Source organism: Neophocaena asiaeorientalis, unplaced genomic scaffold (genome assembly GCF_003031525.2).
Source record: "Neophocaena asiaeorientalis asiaeorientalis breed wild unplaced genomic scaffold, Neophocaena_asiaeorientalis_V1.1 scaffold484, whole genome shotgun sequence".
Taxonomy (NCBI): Eukaryota; Metazoa; Chordata; class Mammalia; order Artiodactyla; family Phocoenidae; genus Neophocaena; species Neophocaena asiaeorientalis.
In genome coordinates this window covers 1,639,608-1,655,376 of record NW_020171830.1, presented here as the reverse complement: position 1 = coordinate 1,655,376, position 15,769 = coordinate 1,639,608, and the positions used below count along the sequence as shown (strand labels likewise).

The window sequence follows — 15,769 nt, the reverse complement described above, 5'->3', positions numbered from 1 at the left end:
GTGCTGCTCACCAAACCTGCAGAGGGATGGCTGCACTGACCACTGTTACAGCACATGCTGATGGGGACAAGATAATGCTCTTAAAATACAAAATGGTTTAGATTATCACAGGAATATACTCTACTTTCAGAGTTAGTATATTTCCCAAGACCACAGCTTAAGCAGATTGCTGTAAAGGAAAAGCCTGAGTGTGCATGATCCATATCCTAATTAGGAGTGGGCTTCATCTGTTCAGACATATATCAGTTGAATAAGTGGGTTAAGTGGCAAGAAATGAAGTCTAGCTCTTTATTAGATAAGTGTCAAGTATAGTGCTGAGGTGGCTAAAAAAAAAAAAAAAAAAGTTAATATGTTACCTAAAACAACATGAACAGTTTCAACCTCTGTCGTCCCAGTGCTATCTGTTGTACAGTCTGGAAAATAATTCATTACCAATAATAAAACACCAAAGTTTATAAAATATTTGTTAAATAGATTGAACAGATAGATGCTTTTTTATAATTTTGTTACTCTCACTGCAGTGTATTCATCTTTCTTGATTTCTTTTTTAAAATTTTTATTGTGTTATTTCTTGAGAGGCAAAGGGGGCGGTGGTCACAGTTAGGTACTGGCAGCTGGGCGTGGCCCTAAAGCTATCTTGCGTACAACCTATAGTGGCTATTAGTGAGTGAGCCCCAATAGTTAATACTTGTGGGAGTGGTGAGGCAATTTTCCTCCCAGCTGATTTTAAAATTTTGGTTCTATCTTGTCAGATTAGACCCATGGAAGTACAATTATGTCCAAACATAAGTGCCATTCATTATAAATGGTCAGAGTAGGAAAAAAGCATTCAGATTAGACAGTGATGGGACCCACCTTGCCATGGTTGCTTCATATTGTAGTCATTAAAAATATACATTAAAATAAAGAATAGTAGTCAGTATTTTGGGACCTGTTGAACCGGAGGAGCCAGTTCCAAACCTGAAAGCAGTCTGTTCATTTGTTCATTCATTTATTCCATGAATGTACTTTGAGACTGGAGCTACAACAACTAATCTCTGCTCTCTTAATGTTTAGTAAGTGAAACAAAATAGATGAATGATACATCATATGTCAGATAGTGATGAGTGCTATGCAGAAAAATAAAGCAAGGCATGGAGGATCCAGAGGTGCTGGTGGAGTGCAGTTTTAGAGAGAGTGGTCAGGGATAGCCTTTCTGATAGGTGATAACGTGAATCCAGCTCCAAAGGAAATGAGGGAGCAGCCATGGGAAGCGAAACAGCTAAGAGCTTAGAGTCAGCAGGCTGGGCTCCCTCTGTCTTAATAGCTTTATGACCGTAGGGAGGCATTTAACTTACCTGTGACACGGAGACAGAAAGAGCCACCAATCCTATTTCACAGGGTTTGTGTTCGGCACAAGTGAGACACTTGAGAAAAGCATTTTGGTAAAGGAAAGTAGTACCTCGACTTCAAATTTCAGTGTGAAATGATAAGAGGGTGTAAATTAAAGAGATAAATACAGCAGTCTTAAAACAGCCCTTCCATACAGCTTGTTGTGGAGTTATTGAATTGAGTTGTCTGAGCTAAAGTGTAGAGAACATTCTCCAAAGATGAACTGTTTGATACTGGGGTGTACAGGATTTATATTCATCTTTGTTTGCTTTTGTGGTATTATTAGTTTAAGATTTTATATTTCTTTGTGCTTTTCTTCCTTTGACATCTTTTTCTTTTCTTTTCCTTTGAAGTTTTCCTTTTATTAAATTAGTTACAGGCCTCTTGACTCTCAGTTGAGCATTTTCTACGCTGTTCCTGTACTCCCTGATTAATTCATTAAAAACAAAAAACAAAAAAATCCTCTAAGATGAATACTTTTCATGGGGGCTCACAACATCCATCTTTTATAGAGTAATTCTAAACTCCAGAACAAATTATTTGCACTGATGTTTATTAAGGACTTGAAGTTGTTTGTTTGCCCTGTTTGTTTTTATAGCCAGAGTGAATTTTGCAATAATTGTTAACAATGTTTGAATAGAACCTTATAATTTACAAAGTGCTTCACACACTCACTCACATGGGAACTTTAGCAACCCTGGAGCAAGACAAGGTGGACGCTATTGTGCCCTTTCACAAAAGAGGGAACCCAAGGCTCAGAGAACAGAATTTAAATTCAGGTCTTTCCATGATACAAGTGTGAATATATGAATGAAAAATGCTGAATTGTTTCCAACACTTGGAATTACTAAAATGGTATGTTTTATAAGTAGATTCAGGAAATTTTGTAGATGACTCCAGGAGAAGAATCCTTAAGGGATTATGGAAAGAGAGGGCTGTGTCTCTGATCATTGTGAGTGGAGACCGTGGAGGCAAAACCCCTTTTGGTGTCTTTGTCAGGAAGAGGATGTGAGCCTGGATGCCCATGGCTCTGATCTGTGCATGAACTTCCTCCCTTCCTCCCTCCCTCCCTCCCTCTGTTCCTTTTTTTTCCTGTTTCTCAGACTAACAAGCATGTTTTTTTCCTTCAGGGTAGAAATAAAAGTAACCGTATGCAAATATAAAACTTATCAAAGATCTGTTGTCTTGGATTTAAGAATGTTTCCTCAGAAAAGGCTGTCTTATTTTGATATCAAGCGTCCTGAAGACTTTTAAAATCTCTTTTAAAAAAAAGTATAATAGAAGCAATGAAAAATTAGAGCTGAATTGGGAAGGACCTTAGAAATTATCCAGCCATGGAACCATTAAACTATTTGATCTGGAAAGGACCTTTGAAAAGGTCCCAGATCCCAACTCACGGGAGGCTCCTTTGTCCACCGTGGCATCCTCACCATCCTGATAGGGTCCATGCAGTATCTCCATGGCTTCTGATTACAAAGACTGTGTGAGTTCACTTATATGAGGTACCTAGATTACTCAAACTCATGGAGCAGAAAGCAGAACGGCGGTTGCCTGGGGCTTTGGGGAATGGGAAGTTAGTATTTAATGGGGACAGAGTATCAGTTTGGGTGGTTGTACAACATTGTGAACATACTTAACGCCACTGAACTGTGTACTTAAAAATGATTAACATGGTGAATTTTATGATATATTTATATATACACATACATACATACACACACATGCATACACACACACACACATGTACACACACACATTTTACCACAGTGTAAAAAGTAAAATAAAGAAGCAAGAAAAAAATTCATTCCGTTGCTGGACAGTTCTGTTGGAAAGTTGGAGTCTAAGATGACTCATTGGGGCATGGAGGCATGGAGAACAAATCTAACCCCTACCCCTGGATGAAAACACCCTGCTTGTCCCCTCCCAACCGTCTCTTCCCGGCCAACCAGCTCCAAGTTGCTTCAGTAGGTCATTTTGTTTTGTTTTACAGTTTATTTGAATCATAATCAAGATAAGGACTATATGTTGTAATTGGCTGATAAGCCTTTTAAATCTCTTAATCTGTTGGTTCTTCTTCCATATCTGTTTCTGTCTGCCTCACTCATTCTTTCACCCTTTTAATTTACTTGTTGAAGAAACTGGGTCATTTGTCTTCAAGAGTTTTGGTACTTGCATCCCTCTGCTGTGTAGATTGACATGTTCCTCAGTCCTCTGTATTTCCTGTGAAGCAGTAATTGGATTGAGATACTTTACTTTAGAAATGTTGTAATCCAACTATATAATAACTCATTCTGTATCTTTTTTTTGAAAGTGCCCCCAGCTTTTTGCTTGGAAACTTGTAAACATTGAAACAAATAATTAGACAATTGAACGAATAATGTCATGAACATCCAAGTACCTTTATATAGATTTACCAGCCGTTAACATTTGCCACATTTGCTTTCTCTCTTCCTCTCTGCACACACATACACTAGTAATACACATAGGTTTTTCCCCCTGCATCATTTGTGCTCAAGTTATAGACATCATGACACTTTACTCCAAAATATTTCAGCACATAACTCCTAAGACAATTCTTATGTAATCACAGTCTAGTTTATGTGTTGTCTGCTATTTAGTGCATGTTACCCTAATTATCCAAATAGTGTTCTTTACAGCCGTGAGTTATTTTTTAAAAATTCGAAATCCAGGCAAAGATTGCAAATTGTATTTAGTTTTCCCACCACTTTAATCGCCTAAATTGGTTCTGCTCTTTTTTGGGTCTTACATGGCATCAACATTTTTTGAAGAGTCCAGGACAGCATGTCCCTAAATTTGGATTTGCCTGATTGTCTCCTTATGATTAGATTGAGGCTAAATGTTTCCAGTAAGAACACTGCATAGGCAGTGCTGAGTCCTTCAGCGCCACGCTTGGGAGGCATCCCATAATGGCTGATAGGTTCGATTGCTCAGTTAAGGGGTTGTCTACCAGACTTTTCCATTGTAAAGGTACCATTTCCCCATTGTAATCAATAAATAATCTATAGCATATTAAAGGTTGCTTTTTTAATAGTTTACAAAACGTATGCCATTGGTCATGGGAGAAATTGGATGACAGAGATTATGAGCACATTAGAGTTATTACTGCTGATGGAAAATAATTTTTAAACATTGGTTTTTCTTGAGAGATAAGGAGGGGAGGTAGTAGAGGTAAGAAATGGGCTTTACCGAAGACACACTTGTGTTTGAATCCCAGCTCCACACTTGAACCTCTGCAACTTTAGAAAAATTACCTCACTTCTCGGAGCCTCAATTTCTTTCCTATAATGGGCATAATAATATACATTCCTGGCAGGGTTGTTAAGATGATTAAATGAGCTAGTGTATGAGTGGCCTCTAGCCTAGCAGCTGCCCCAGGACCATCACATGGGAGGTGAGGAAGAAATGCTTCCCGAGCAGTTTACAGAGTTTAAACCTGTCCGTGAGTGTTCGTTCTCAAGATCAGACTGAAATATTCAGGCATGTTGATAAGAAAATGTGATCAACAGGTTAGGTGGTGGTGTGAAATTTCAAAGAAAGGAATTCAGAACTGGGAGATGTTTGGTTCCATTTTCAGACCTCTTAAATATGATTTGTCAGTAGTGGATTTATATAGAATTGAGTTGCCATTGATTCAGACCTCTTTCTGACTGCAATCCATTTTAATCTATTACCAGGGATTATTTTTTTGAAACAGTTTATGTGTAGTCTGATCGAGAATAGTGAATCATAATAAGTCTGTGACCCATTTACGTGCATTACTGTAAAAGTTTCATTTCAGACAAGTGACAGCTTTTTAAAGTTAATTAGACTCGGCTCTACTGAGGTTAGCAAAAAGTGCTTTGAATTATCAATAATTCAGCAGGGCAGACATTTCTGTACAATGTAGTGGTTTTATAGAGTATTGTGAGACAGTTATCCCTAAAATAAATGGTTGTGAGCATACATCAGCATGGTGGGGCTTGCTTGCGTGTGGCGTGAAGTGATATCATCTATGCTTTCTATTATTGAGCAGAGTGTGGGACATCGGTCTTTCTGGCCATGAACTACTAGCAACCTTTGTCCTTTGTGTTACCTTTAGTTAAAAACGAAAAATGAGCATGAATGCTGGCTGATGGCCATGTCTTTCTTACAGCTAAAAATTCATCTGGGAAAGAAAAATGGGATTGCAGATTTGGATTTGTTTCATTGTATGAGTGATATGTGACATTTTGTAAATTATTTATCAGTGCAAGGATGGCAGCAATGGCTTGAGCATTGTTATATCAAATGAAAGCAGGAATCCCATTAGTATAAGGACTGGGTTTTAGCTAGAATCTATCAGGGGAATGTTGTCACTTGAAAACCAGATTGTTCCTTTAATTCCTATTTAAAGGAACAAAAGTGTTCCCAAGGTGCTGCAGTTGAGCAGTTGTGAGTAATAACTATGGATCCATAATTATGCAGTGCTGATTATCTGGCATTTAAAAAATGGTGGTAGGAGTCAGTGACCAGTTTGTTGTAGCTTGTCTTCTTTGGTTTTTCTAATACAGTGTTTTATACTCTGCTTTTTAACTGGGGCTACAAACACGCATTTGCATAGTTACCTGAGAAAGTGAAACCTGTGCATATTAAAAGAACAAATTAAACCGAAAAATAGGGCAAGATAATGAACACTTATATTGTAAGATGAAATTAACAGTCATAACGAACAATTTTGCAAATGCTTGGTCATAAGGTGAATTCTGGTTTTTGATGATACGTCACACTGAACGTTTGTTGGAATCATTATTACTATTTGAAATATTATTTTAGAGATAAGTGTTTTTAAACTAGCATATGTTTCTTTCATTTATATTCAAATATATTTTTATATAGTTAGCAAATACATTTTGAGTGCCTGCTGTGCATCAGGCAATGTATCAGGCGTTTGGAACAGAGTGGCTGAACAAATGAGGTTTATTTTACGCTGATGTATATTTAGAAAGTTAGGCCTAGCAAAATCTTGTTTTTAATTTACATTAAAAAAATTTGTGATTATACTAAGCTTTCTTGCCCTAAATTTTTGATTCATGAGATTCAAATATAAATACATTATAGTTACATTCAGATGGCTAGCAGACAACATGTGTGAAGCTTGGAATATGAAATAAAATTTTAGTTTTCATACAGTTTGGCTGTTCAAAATAATGTGACCAGATCTGTAGACACAGTCAACTCTTCATTTGGATGGGAATACTAGTGTTGCTGGTACTCATAAATAACAATGGAGGCACTAAAATGTATGCAGATTTATACATTGTTAGAAGCGATTTCCGTAGTGAGAGTTAAAGGGGTGCTGGGGGTTAGACAAATGTTTTGTTCTTTCTTTTATTGAAAGTGGGAATGTCAGAGATTGAGAGTGTGTCTCCTTTGTGTGGCATGGTGTGGTTTACTTTTGAAGACCTTGGTGCCAGAAAGGCCTTGTTAATGGTCTTTTGATCATCTCAAGTGATCCCATAGAATTTTAAAGTTCTCGCTTAGTTCTAATGCTGTTACTATGTCACCTTTTAACATACCAGTATTTTATGTCAAATATTTAATTGATGCATAATAGTAACCTGTACTAAAACATTTGATAAAGTTTAATTAAACAATCTGGTCTGACTAGAAGATACTCATAGACTGTAATACTGAATAGGTGAATCAATTTATAGTACGCATATAGATTACGGGAACAATTGAGACTTCAAATGAATTCTTAATGTTCATTTCAGGAAGGTAGTGTAATATATAAAGGTTTTAGATTTCATTGGCTTAATGAAAATTACTTCTGAGTCTTATACATTACACATAAATGCATTATTCTGGCAATACTTCAGTGTCAAATAATTTGAGGGGTTTTTTATTAGCAGAAAATGTTGATATGAATACCTTATTTCAGCAGTTTTTCTTTGGTAAAGAAATATGTAAGAAGCTTTTGATTTTAATGTTTTGTTTTAAATTTTGAAATGGAAAACTAACAGTATTTTTTCATTTTAATTTTTTTCGTAGCCCCGTGCCGATCCCATTCCAATATGCAGCTTCTGTCTGGGGACAAAAGAATCTAATCGTGAAAAGAAACCAGAAGAGCTCCTCTCCTGTGCAGATTGTGGCAGTAGTGGTAAGTTGGTATTTTGTGTATGTGTGTACAATGACTCCCCATTATAGCTACATGCGATTTCTCTCTATCGAAAAAAAGTTTGTTATTTAAAGCAATATTTGATAATAGAGTAAGTTTTAAATTCAAAAAGTAAATGCAGGTGGGGGGGAAGTGGGGGAAGTGTGAGTATATTAACACTGACATAAACCATATGTCATAAAATAAAATAAATAAAAATTTTTTTAAAAGCTTTAAATTTTTATTTATTTATTTATTTCTGGCTGCGTTGGGTCTTTCTCTAGTTTTTTTGTGGTACGTGAGCTTCTCATTGCAGTGGCTTCTCTTGTGGAGCATGGGCTCTGAGCACACGGGCTCAGTAGTTGTGGCTTGAGGGCTCTAGAGTGCAGGCTCAGTAGTCGTGGCTCACAGGCTTAGTTGCTCCGCAGCATGGGGGATCTTCCCGGACCAGGGCTTGAACCCATATCCCTTGCATTGGCAGGCAGATTCTTAACCACTGCGCCACGAGGGAGGCCCATATATTCATCTTCTAAATTAAGCTTTGATTTCATACCAGCATTAATAATTCAACTTGGACTATTCTACATTGCAGGTAAATGCAAGGTAGAGAATTCTAAACTTTCATGCTGAATGCACCTAGAATCACTAGTTTTCTATAACCTGAAGTCTCAGTTTAAGACGTTTCAGTTGGAATGCATAGTGTTTCAGGTCCTGACACCTACTGGTGAAATATAATATTACAGCCCAGCTCTGTGTGACAGCTGGAAAGGGATGGACAGTATTCTGGAAACCACATTGATAGAATCAAGAAGTCATCAGGCATGAAAGAAATTTATATTGCCCAGGATAAGAAAGGAAAAGGGTGGTCTATGCAGAAGGTGATGTTGCAATCAAGGAATTTCTGGGTAGGGACACTGGGCCGTTGGCAAATTGCAATACCCAAAGAGCTTTCAAGGTTGCTGTCACCTCTTTTTCTCAGCATAGGATTTTAAGACCGCACCTCCACTTTTATAATGGAAATGAAAACTCAAATTGGGCTTCCCTGGTGGCGCAGTGGTTGGGAGTCCGCCTGCCGATGCAGGGGACGCGGGTTCGTGCCCTGGTCCGGGAAGATATCTCATGTGCCGCGGAGCGGCTGGGCCCGTGAACCATGGCCGCTGAGCCTGTACGTCCGGAGCCTGTGCTCTGCAGCGGGAGAGGCCACAGCAGTGAGAGGCCCGCGTACTGCAAAAATCCCCAAAAACTCAAATTGTGCTTACACTAAAAGAATTTGTCTTACCAGCCAATCTTCCTTCCTGTTAAGCAGGTGATAAGTTGCCCAGGTGAGATATATATGGTTATATGTATGTATACACACACACACATACACGTGTGTGTGTGTGTATCTCTATACGTATCTCTCTCAACAGAGTGAGTAGCAGTTACTGGGTTTTTAAAAATTAATCTCTGTGTTAATCTTTAAATTTTCTTCTCCCAGCCTACTGAAACTTTTCTCCCCAAAATGTTATTTTAAAATTAATTACCAAGTATTTATCTGGTTACAGTTAATTCTTTAAAAACATCAACAAATCTGCAAAACACAATAGCATACTCTCATTTAGGAAGTCAGTTTAGTATAGTGGTTAAGAGCAAAGTAGAAAGGCAGCCACAGCTCCTCTACCTTGAATGAGTTACTTAACCATTCTGAGCCTCAGTTTCCTTATTAGAAAAGTAGAGATAATGGTGGCACCTACCTCTTGGGTTGTATGGAAGTTAAAGGAGAGAACACAAGTAAATAGCCTAACATACGGTCTACAACAGCTCTGGTAAGTGTGTTATAAATGTCAGCAGTTGTGGGATTTTTGTTGTTGTTTGGCATGTTTGATATTTTTCTTGATTGCTGCAAGTAATTTAAAATCTTATCATTTATGACAGCTGCTTGTTGGTTGGATAGAGGAAATGTTTCACACTGACGAATGGCACTGTTGTGTGATGATTCTTCCTCCTCCTGTGAAGGTTTAACTTGATAGGCCCTGAGTGGTTCTGCAGCTCTCAGAACCTGACTAAGAGGAGAGAGCCTTGGAAATAAGACATTTCAAACTCTGCTTGAGAAATGCTTTCTGACAGTCTTTTTGATGGGCTTTACAGATTCATTAAAACTCTTTCACCTGCCCATGGTATCATAGCTAGTGACAAAAGGGCATGGAAACATTATCTGTATGTTCAGGTTAATAAATTTCACTCCTGCAATCTCCTTGTTTTATCCTGGCGAGGTAGTGCCTCACTCGTCAGTTCTGACTCTGTAGTTATCTTTTGGGTTTTCCCACGAGGCTCATTCTGAATGAATTACTGTTTTGTGTAACTGCCTGATAAACTTAGTGGTGTTCTCTTGTCTAGGGTTTACCCTTTGTGATTTTTAAGGTGGTACTTTAAAAACACCCTTAACTGTTTCATTTCTTGAGTATCTATTTGTCTGGGCACCTAGACAGATTAAAGACATACTTAAATCTGGAAAGAAAAGTTCCCTTCATATATTTCCTTACCTCTGGTGATACACTTACTTGAGTTGATAAGAGATCATTATCTCCTAGATCATAACTTCAAGGCCTCTTTCACAGGGTATAAAGGCTTGTAATTCTAAACAGGTAGATCTTAGATTTTCTGATGTAATCAATCTCCCTTCGTCTTTCCCAGATGGAAGACCTGCCAAAGGAGAGGTTTGATTTCCTTTATACTTGGAGGTCACTGAAATATTTTTCCCCCTGAAGTTTCTTACTTTTCCAGGGTGTATAGGTGTAGTGTTATGTTTTCTCTTTTCAAAAATGATCTCTTATTTTCTCTTTTAACACATTATTGACTGGGGGATTTTTGCAGAAACTAACGCCTGTGGCCATAATATGTCTCCGGCCAAGAATGTGTTAACAAATGGAGAAGAATGGATTTCGGATGCTATCTTGAAGGCTTCTATCCAGAGTTATTTTGTGAGCCTCCTCCCTTCAGGTAGAATGAGCTAGAGGCTTTGGAGTTGAGATATGGGTCATGGCAGAAATTCAAGCCCTGGGGTCATCATGTCCCTTTGTTTAGGGTAGAGGACGGCTCCGAGTACTTCTCTGGACTCCACAGTGTGATCTGGCTCTAGTGTTAAGGTTCACTTCATCTTCCCTTGAGTGTACTGTGCCAGTCTGGATTTAGCTAGTTTAGTCTCTCCCCCCTAAAAAAATTTTTTTCCAAACTCAGGGAGATGCACTGTAGACACTTACTTCATCTGGTAGATGAGTGGACTTTGCAATTTGCTAGTCTTGAAATAGAAGGATCAAAATAAAATATGGTTCTTCTTAGAGAGCTTGGAGGGATTTTGTAGTTATAATGCTCTGTTGTGACACGTTGGTGATTATAAGGGAAAAAGAATAAAATAGGCCGGACACCGCTGGCTCAATGGTGTCCTCCAGTAATGGTGAGATCCCCATTGTCATGGTCCAGTTCAGTTTCGGAAGTGGGAATTACAGAGTGGCTGGTAGCCCTGGTTGGCCTCATGGAAGTGGCCACTGTCTGACATTCAAGAGAGTCCACTGGTTCTGGGATTGCATTGAGACTGTTTGTAATGATCAAAGGAATCCCTAATGTAAGATGTTTCTGTGAAAAAAATACCCATAGCAGTATAAAACCCAAAAAAGGAAATATAGATGGCAGCCCATAAGGAGAATCGCTCTTAAATGTGTTTCCCATATGTTCCTGTAGGTTTTTAGTCACCTCTGTCTGAAGTACCATTTGTATGATATCACATTTAGACTCTGCTTAGATTTCATAGATCTGAGTAATAAGTGTTTCCTTCTGCTTACATCATAAAGTAAAGCCAATTAGAAATTTCTGTGTTTTTAAAGATGGCTCATTGCTGCAAATGGGCAGTATATTCTTTAACTATGTTTTTCCTGCTGGAAGTTCTTTTGAAAAAAATAATTCAAGTTTGCAGGTAGTTAAAATGTGAAGTGAGGTACATAGAAGACCCAAATGTGGTGTTCCAGTCCTCTTTGCTTGCTGGCTGTGGAACTGTAGCTTTAGACATCTGTGAAATTCAGAGGGTGACGTCTGCACCCCACATCCACAGGGCTGTTGTGAGGATCCAGTGAGATAATGCTATGAAGATTATCAGTAACTATAAAACATTACCTAAAGATGAAAGATTATTCGAAGCACTAAAATGAATGTGGGACTCATTATGTAGTCTTCAGGTCTATGGAAATGTTGGGACTAGGAAGTGATTTTACTTGACTTTCATGGATCAGCCTACTTTGAAATTAACACTGTTATATTCTTTTTGCCTCATTAAGACTATATTATCTTTAATTAGCTTCACATAAGTATTAGCTATTATACCAAATGAAATTTTGTGTCTGCTGCTCAGATTGCTGGGTGGTTAAATCTTACTTACAGATGAGTTGTGTGCATGTGTGTTTTCAAATTAGCAAATCTAAGATAAGTGCACAGTTCAAAATTATAGCATCATTCTAAGTGGAAGCTCATTGACACTGGAGACAGCAAGGCTGCTGTGATGCAGCTGGGAGAGATGGATTATCACCTTTGTACAGTAAAGGGAGCCAGAGCCACAGGGTCCAATGTCAGCCCACCCTCAGGAGACCTGAAGTCTCTCCTGGGCTGGTCTTTATTTGTATGTTAACCCTAAACAAAACTTGCCTGCCTTCTGTTCCCAGAGTGAGCTTGTTGGTGGTGTAATATACGGGTATACCAGTGTGTGTATAGTGTGTGTGTGTGTGTGTGTGTGTGTGTGTGTTTATTTTTTAAATCACTAGTTTCTTAAGGTTACTGTGAGAAAGTGCCCCAGGGATTTGTTGGTTAGTCATCCAGTTTCAGACTGAGTAGATACAGAAATAATTAGGTTTGGAAGGAGACCCTTGACTAGAAAGAAACCTCAAGATGGACTCCAAAGAGGAATAGACAGGGATGGAGGAGGAAGGGTTGGTGAGCCCCACTCTCCACAAGCCCAAAGCTGGATTGACCATCCAAGCAGAGTAACAGGAAGCAGAAGCCTTGTTCCGGCCTGTTACTTCACTAAACTTATGCTGGTATGATTAACAGTGACCTCCATGTAGCAAAATCTAAAGGTGCCTTCTAAGTTTTGGTCACAATCTAATGGACATCTTTCAGTCCACACCAAATATTCCTCTCAGCCATACTTGACTTGTTGAGAATATTTTTCCTTGAAATGTTCTCATCCTTTGGCTTCCGTGATTTCATATTCTCTGTGTTTTCTCTCTACCATTTCTTTCAGATCTTTTGTGAGCTCCTTGGCCTCTCTTCATCCCCTCATAGTTTCTTGAGCATTCTGTCCTTGGCCCTGTGTTTCTGCACTGTGCTTCATAGCTTCTCTTGAGTTCCAGACCGTTAGATATAAATGCCTCCAGAACTTCTCCACTTGACACCCTGCAGGCTCCTCAGAGATAATATCCAAAGCAGCTGATGAACCTTACACTGCTCCTTCCCCCCAGAAAAACAACCACCACAATAAAAACGACAGAAATCTTAGCAAACAGACAACATCCTGCTTCTCCTCAGGGATTTCCCATTTCAGCAAATGACATCCCACCAGCTACTCATTCAGTTCTACAAGCCCTCCTCTGTCCTATTCTCTCATAGCAAGAAATTACCAAAAATGCATTGGTTTTACGTCCTTATATGTATCCTACATCCTCAGTATATCCATAACCCGCACCAGACCTGCTCAGAGCTGCTATTGTAATAACCTAACTTTAATATTTACCCTCTTTCCCCTTATCCATTTTCCATACTTAAGCCTAAGTTACTTTTTAAAATTGTAAATCTAATTACAGAATTTTTTAGTGTCCACCAGTTAACCTTAGGAAAAATCCAAGCCCAAAACACTCTTCTGGATTGGGCTCCTGTTGACCCCTTTGCACATCACCATCCCCTTCACACTAGTTATAGCAAACCTCTTTCCTCTTCTTGAATGTCACCGTGTTCTCCTCTCCCTCTGCACATGCCATCTTCTCCCACCCTGCTCCCCCCTCTGGTCCCATCTGTTCCCACTCATCCTTTGGGTCTCTTCTTTAGGAAGGCCTCCCTCTAACCTCCTGCTAGATTTACCCATATCTCCAAGCCACCCCATCCTAATTCTTGTCTAATGGTTGTCTTTCCTGGTGGACTGTGTGATCTGAAATGTCTTTTTCCTCACTGTGTCTCAGATGGACAGATGGTTGGTCAGATAGCCAATCCGAGGGACCGAGTATGTTGAATCTTTCATAGTTTTCCGTTGCTGCTATAACACGTTGCCACAAAATTGTTGACAGAATTCAGTTCCTTGCGTATGCAGAACCGAGATCCCCATTTTCTTGCTGTCAGGTGAACGGCATTCCCTGCTTCTAATGGACACCCATATTCCTTGGCTTGTGTGTGGCTTCCCCCACACTGGGTGGAGTCCTTCTGCTAATTTGAACCTCTCCTCCTCCTCGTTTCATCTCATCTTACTAACCCAGCTGGAAGATTCTCTGCTTTTAAGTACTCGTGATTAGATTGGGCCTACCCAGATAATTCAGGATAGTCTCCCCATCTCAAGGCCTGTACCCTTAGTCACGTCTGCAAAGCCCCTTTTGCCATGTCAGGTACTATATTGGCAAGTTATAGGGATTACAGTCTAGATATCTTTGGGGGGCATTATTCTGTCTACTACAGAGCCCATGTTTTTTTTTCTCCCACAGTACTTACTCCAAAAATCATTTCTACTGGTTTGTGGTCTCACTGGTACTTGTTTAATTTTAAACACTACTCCTCTGGTTTTGCTAGATAAAACTGTTATAAGCTACCAGTGCTTAGTATGTGCTGGTAATAGGAATGAATGAGTGAATGAATATATATATTATGTTCTCAAATCAGATAAATTGCAAACCACAAAAATAAAACAAACTCCAGAAGGGTAAACCGCCCTGAATTGTGTCATCAGAGAGAACCCAAATTTTAGGGGGAACTGTTGAATTTATGGAATGGCTAAATGGGAGGTAAGGACTTGCATTATCAATAGTATTGTTGTCCTTTATCTAATTATTATAGATTGTGTAGTAGTATGTCAAGATTCAGTTACAGTCTTTTGTGTTATTTTAAAGTTGGCCGTGAGAAAGTAAAGAGGAAATGTTTCTTCATCTCTCAGCATCCTTTACAGAATCATAGAAATTTAGAGCTGGAAGGGATCTATGGCCAATTCTCTTGAGCTAAATAAAGGTAAGATTGCTGCCTAAAGAAAAGATAGGCTGAAGATTTTAGAATTTGATAGGGTAGCTTAAGTGGTAGTAGTTGAGATATAATATTACTTTGAGAGAAAGCAATAAGAGGAAACATATTCCTTGCTCTTGATTAAAAGTGGCTGAAATCCATTAACTTTCAAAATGTACAATTAATTATTAAAAAGTATTTTTCATAGGATATCTGCGAGAATAAATACTAAGCTATATAATATGATGTGAATTACCTTAGTTGCTGGATATTGAGCTATAAAGTACAAAAGCAGATTTTGATGTAGAGAAAAATTTAGTGCATGAAATTGAGGTCATATGTGCTAGTGATGTATGACTTACAGGAAGTAATAAAAAGGGAGAAAAAAAGAGAAGTAAATGGTATACTTTTAAGCTGATGGGGGACCCATTTTAAGGGTGGAATTTAAATTGCTGTTCTTTAAAACTTGAGTTTTTACCCCCCTTACTACCTAAGGGGGGGGAAAAACCTGATCAAAGTAGAACTTCCCCTCCCCCTTCAGAGTGTACTTCTTAAAGTCGAAAAGCAAGCTGTCTTTGCTGTTCCTGAGCAGACAGAGGTGATTGATAACCATTTTTATATATTTAAACTCTTCCCCCCCACATTCATTTGAATGAGAGAAGCCCTTGTAAAAGAATAGTGTCATAGGTTAAATGCATCTGCCTGGGTGTCTCTCCTGCCTGAGGTCATAATCCTATGACAACATTTTATTTGCTCAACATCTTAAATACAGATGTTTAGATTTTTTTTTAAACTCAGGAATAGTGTGCTTTTATTAACAGTATTGATGATTGATTTTGAATGTTTTTACTTCAAAAAGCCAAGTCTCCTGGTGGGTGGAATTTCATGAAGCACCTGTTAAGCTTTAGGGAGGAGGACCTTTTTGGCAGCAAACCAAACTACATATTTAAACAATGAGCCTGCCAAAGTCAGGAAATTATAAAACAGTTTTGAAATTTCAGGATCTGCTTTTTTTTTTTTTTTTTTTTTTTTCCCCCAGGTTTC

General features: G+C 38.6%; 1 protein-coding gene across 6 annotated transcripts in view; it reads left to right on the top strand.

Annotated features, from left to right (window-relative positions):
- Positions 1 to 15,769, top strand: part of KAT6B (lysine acetyltransferase 6B) — a 231,524-nt gene that overhangs the window by 158,273 nt on the left and 57,482 nt on the right. For all 6 annotated transcript variants that reach the window (XM_024740855.1, XM_024740850.1, XM_024740845.1 and 3 more), the window contains exon 4: positions 7,402 to 7,510. In XM_024740855.1, coding sequence (XP_024596623.1) covers positions 7,402 to 7,510 — 109 coding nt within the window. The remainder of the gene's footprint in view (positions 1 to 7,401; positions 7,511 to 15,769) is intronic.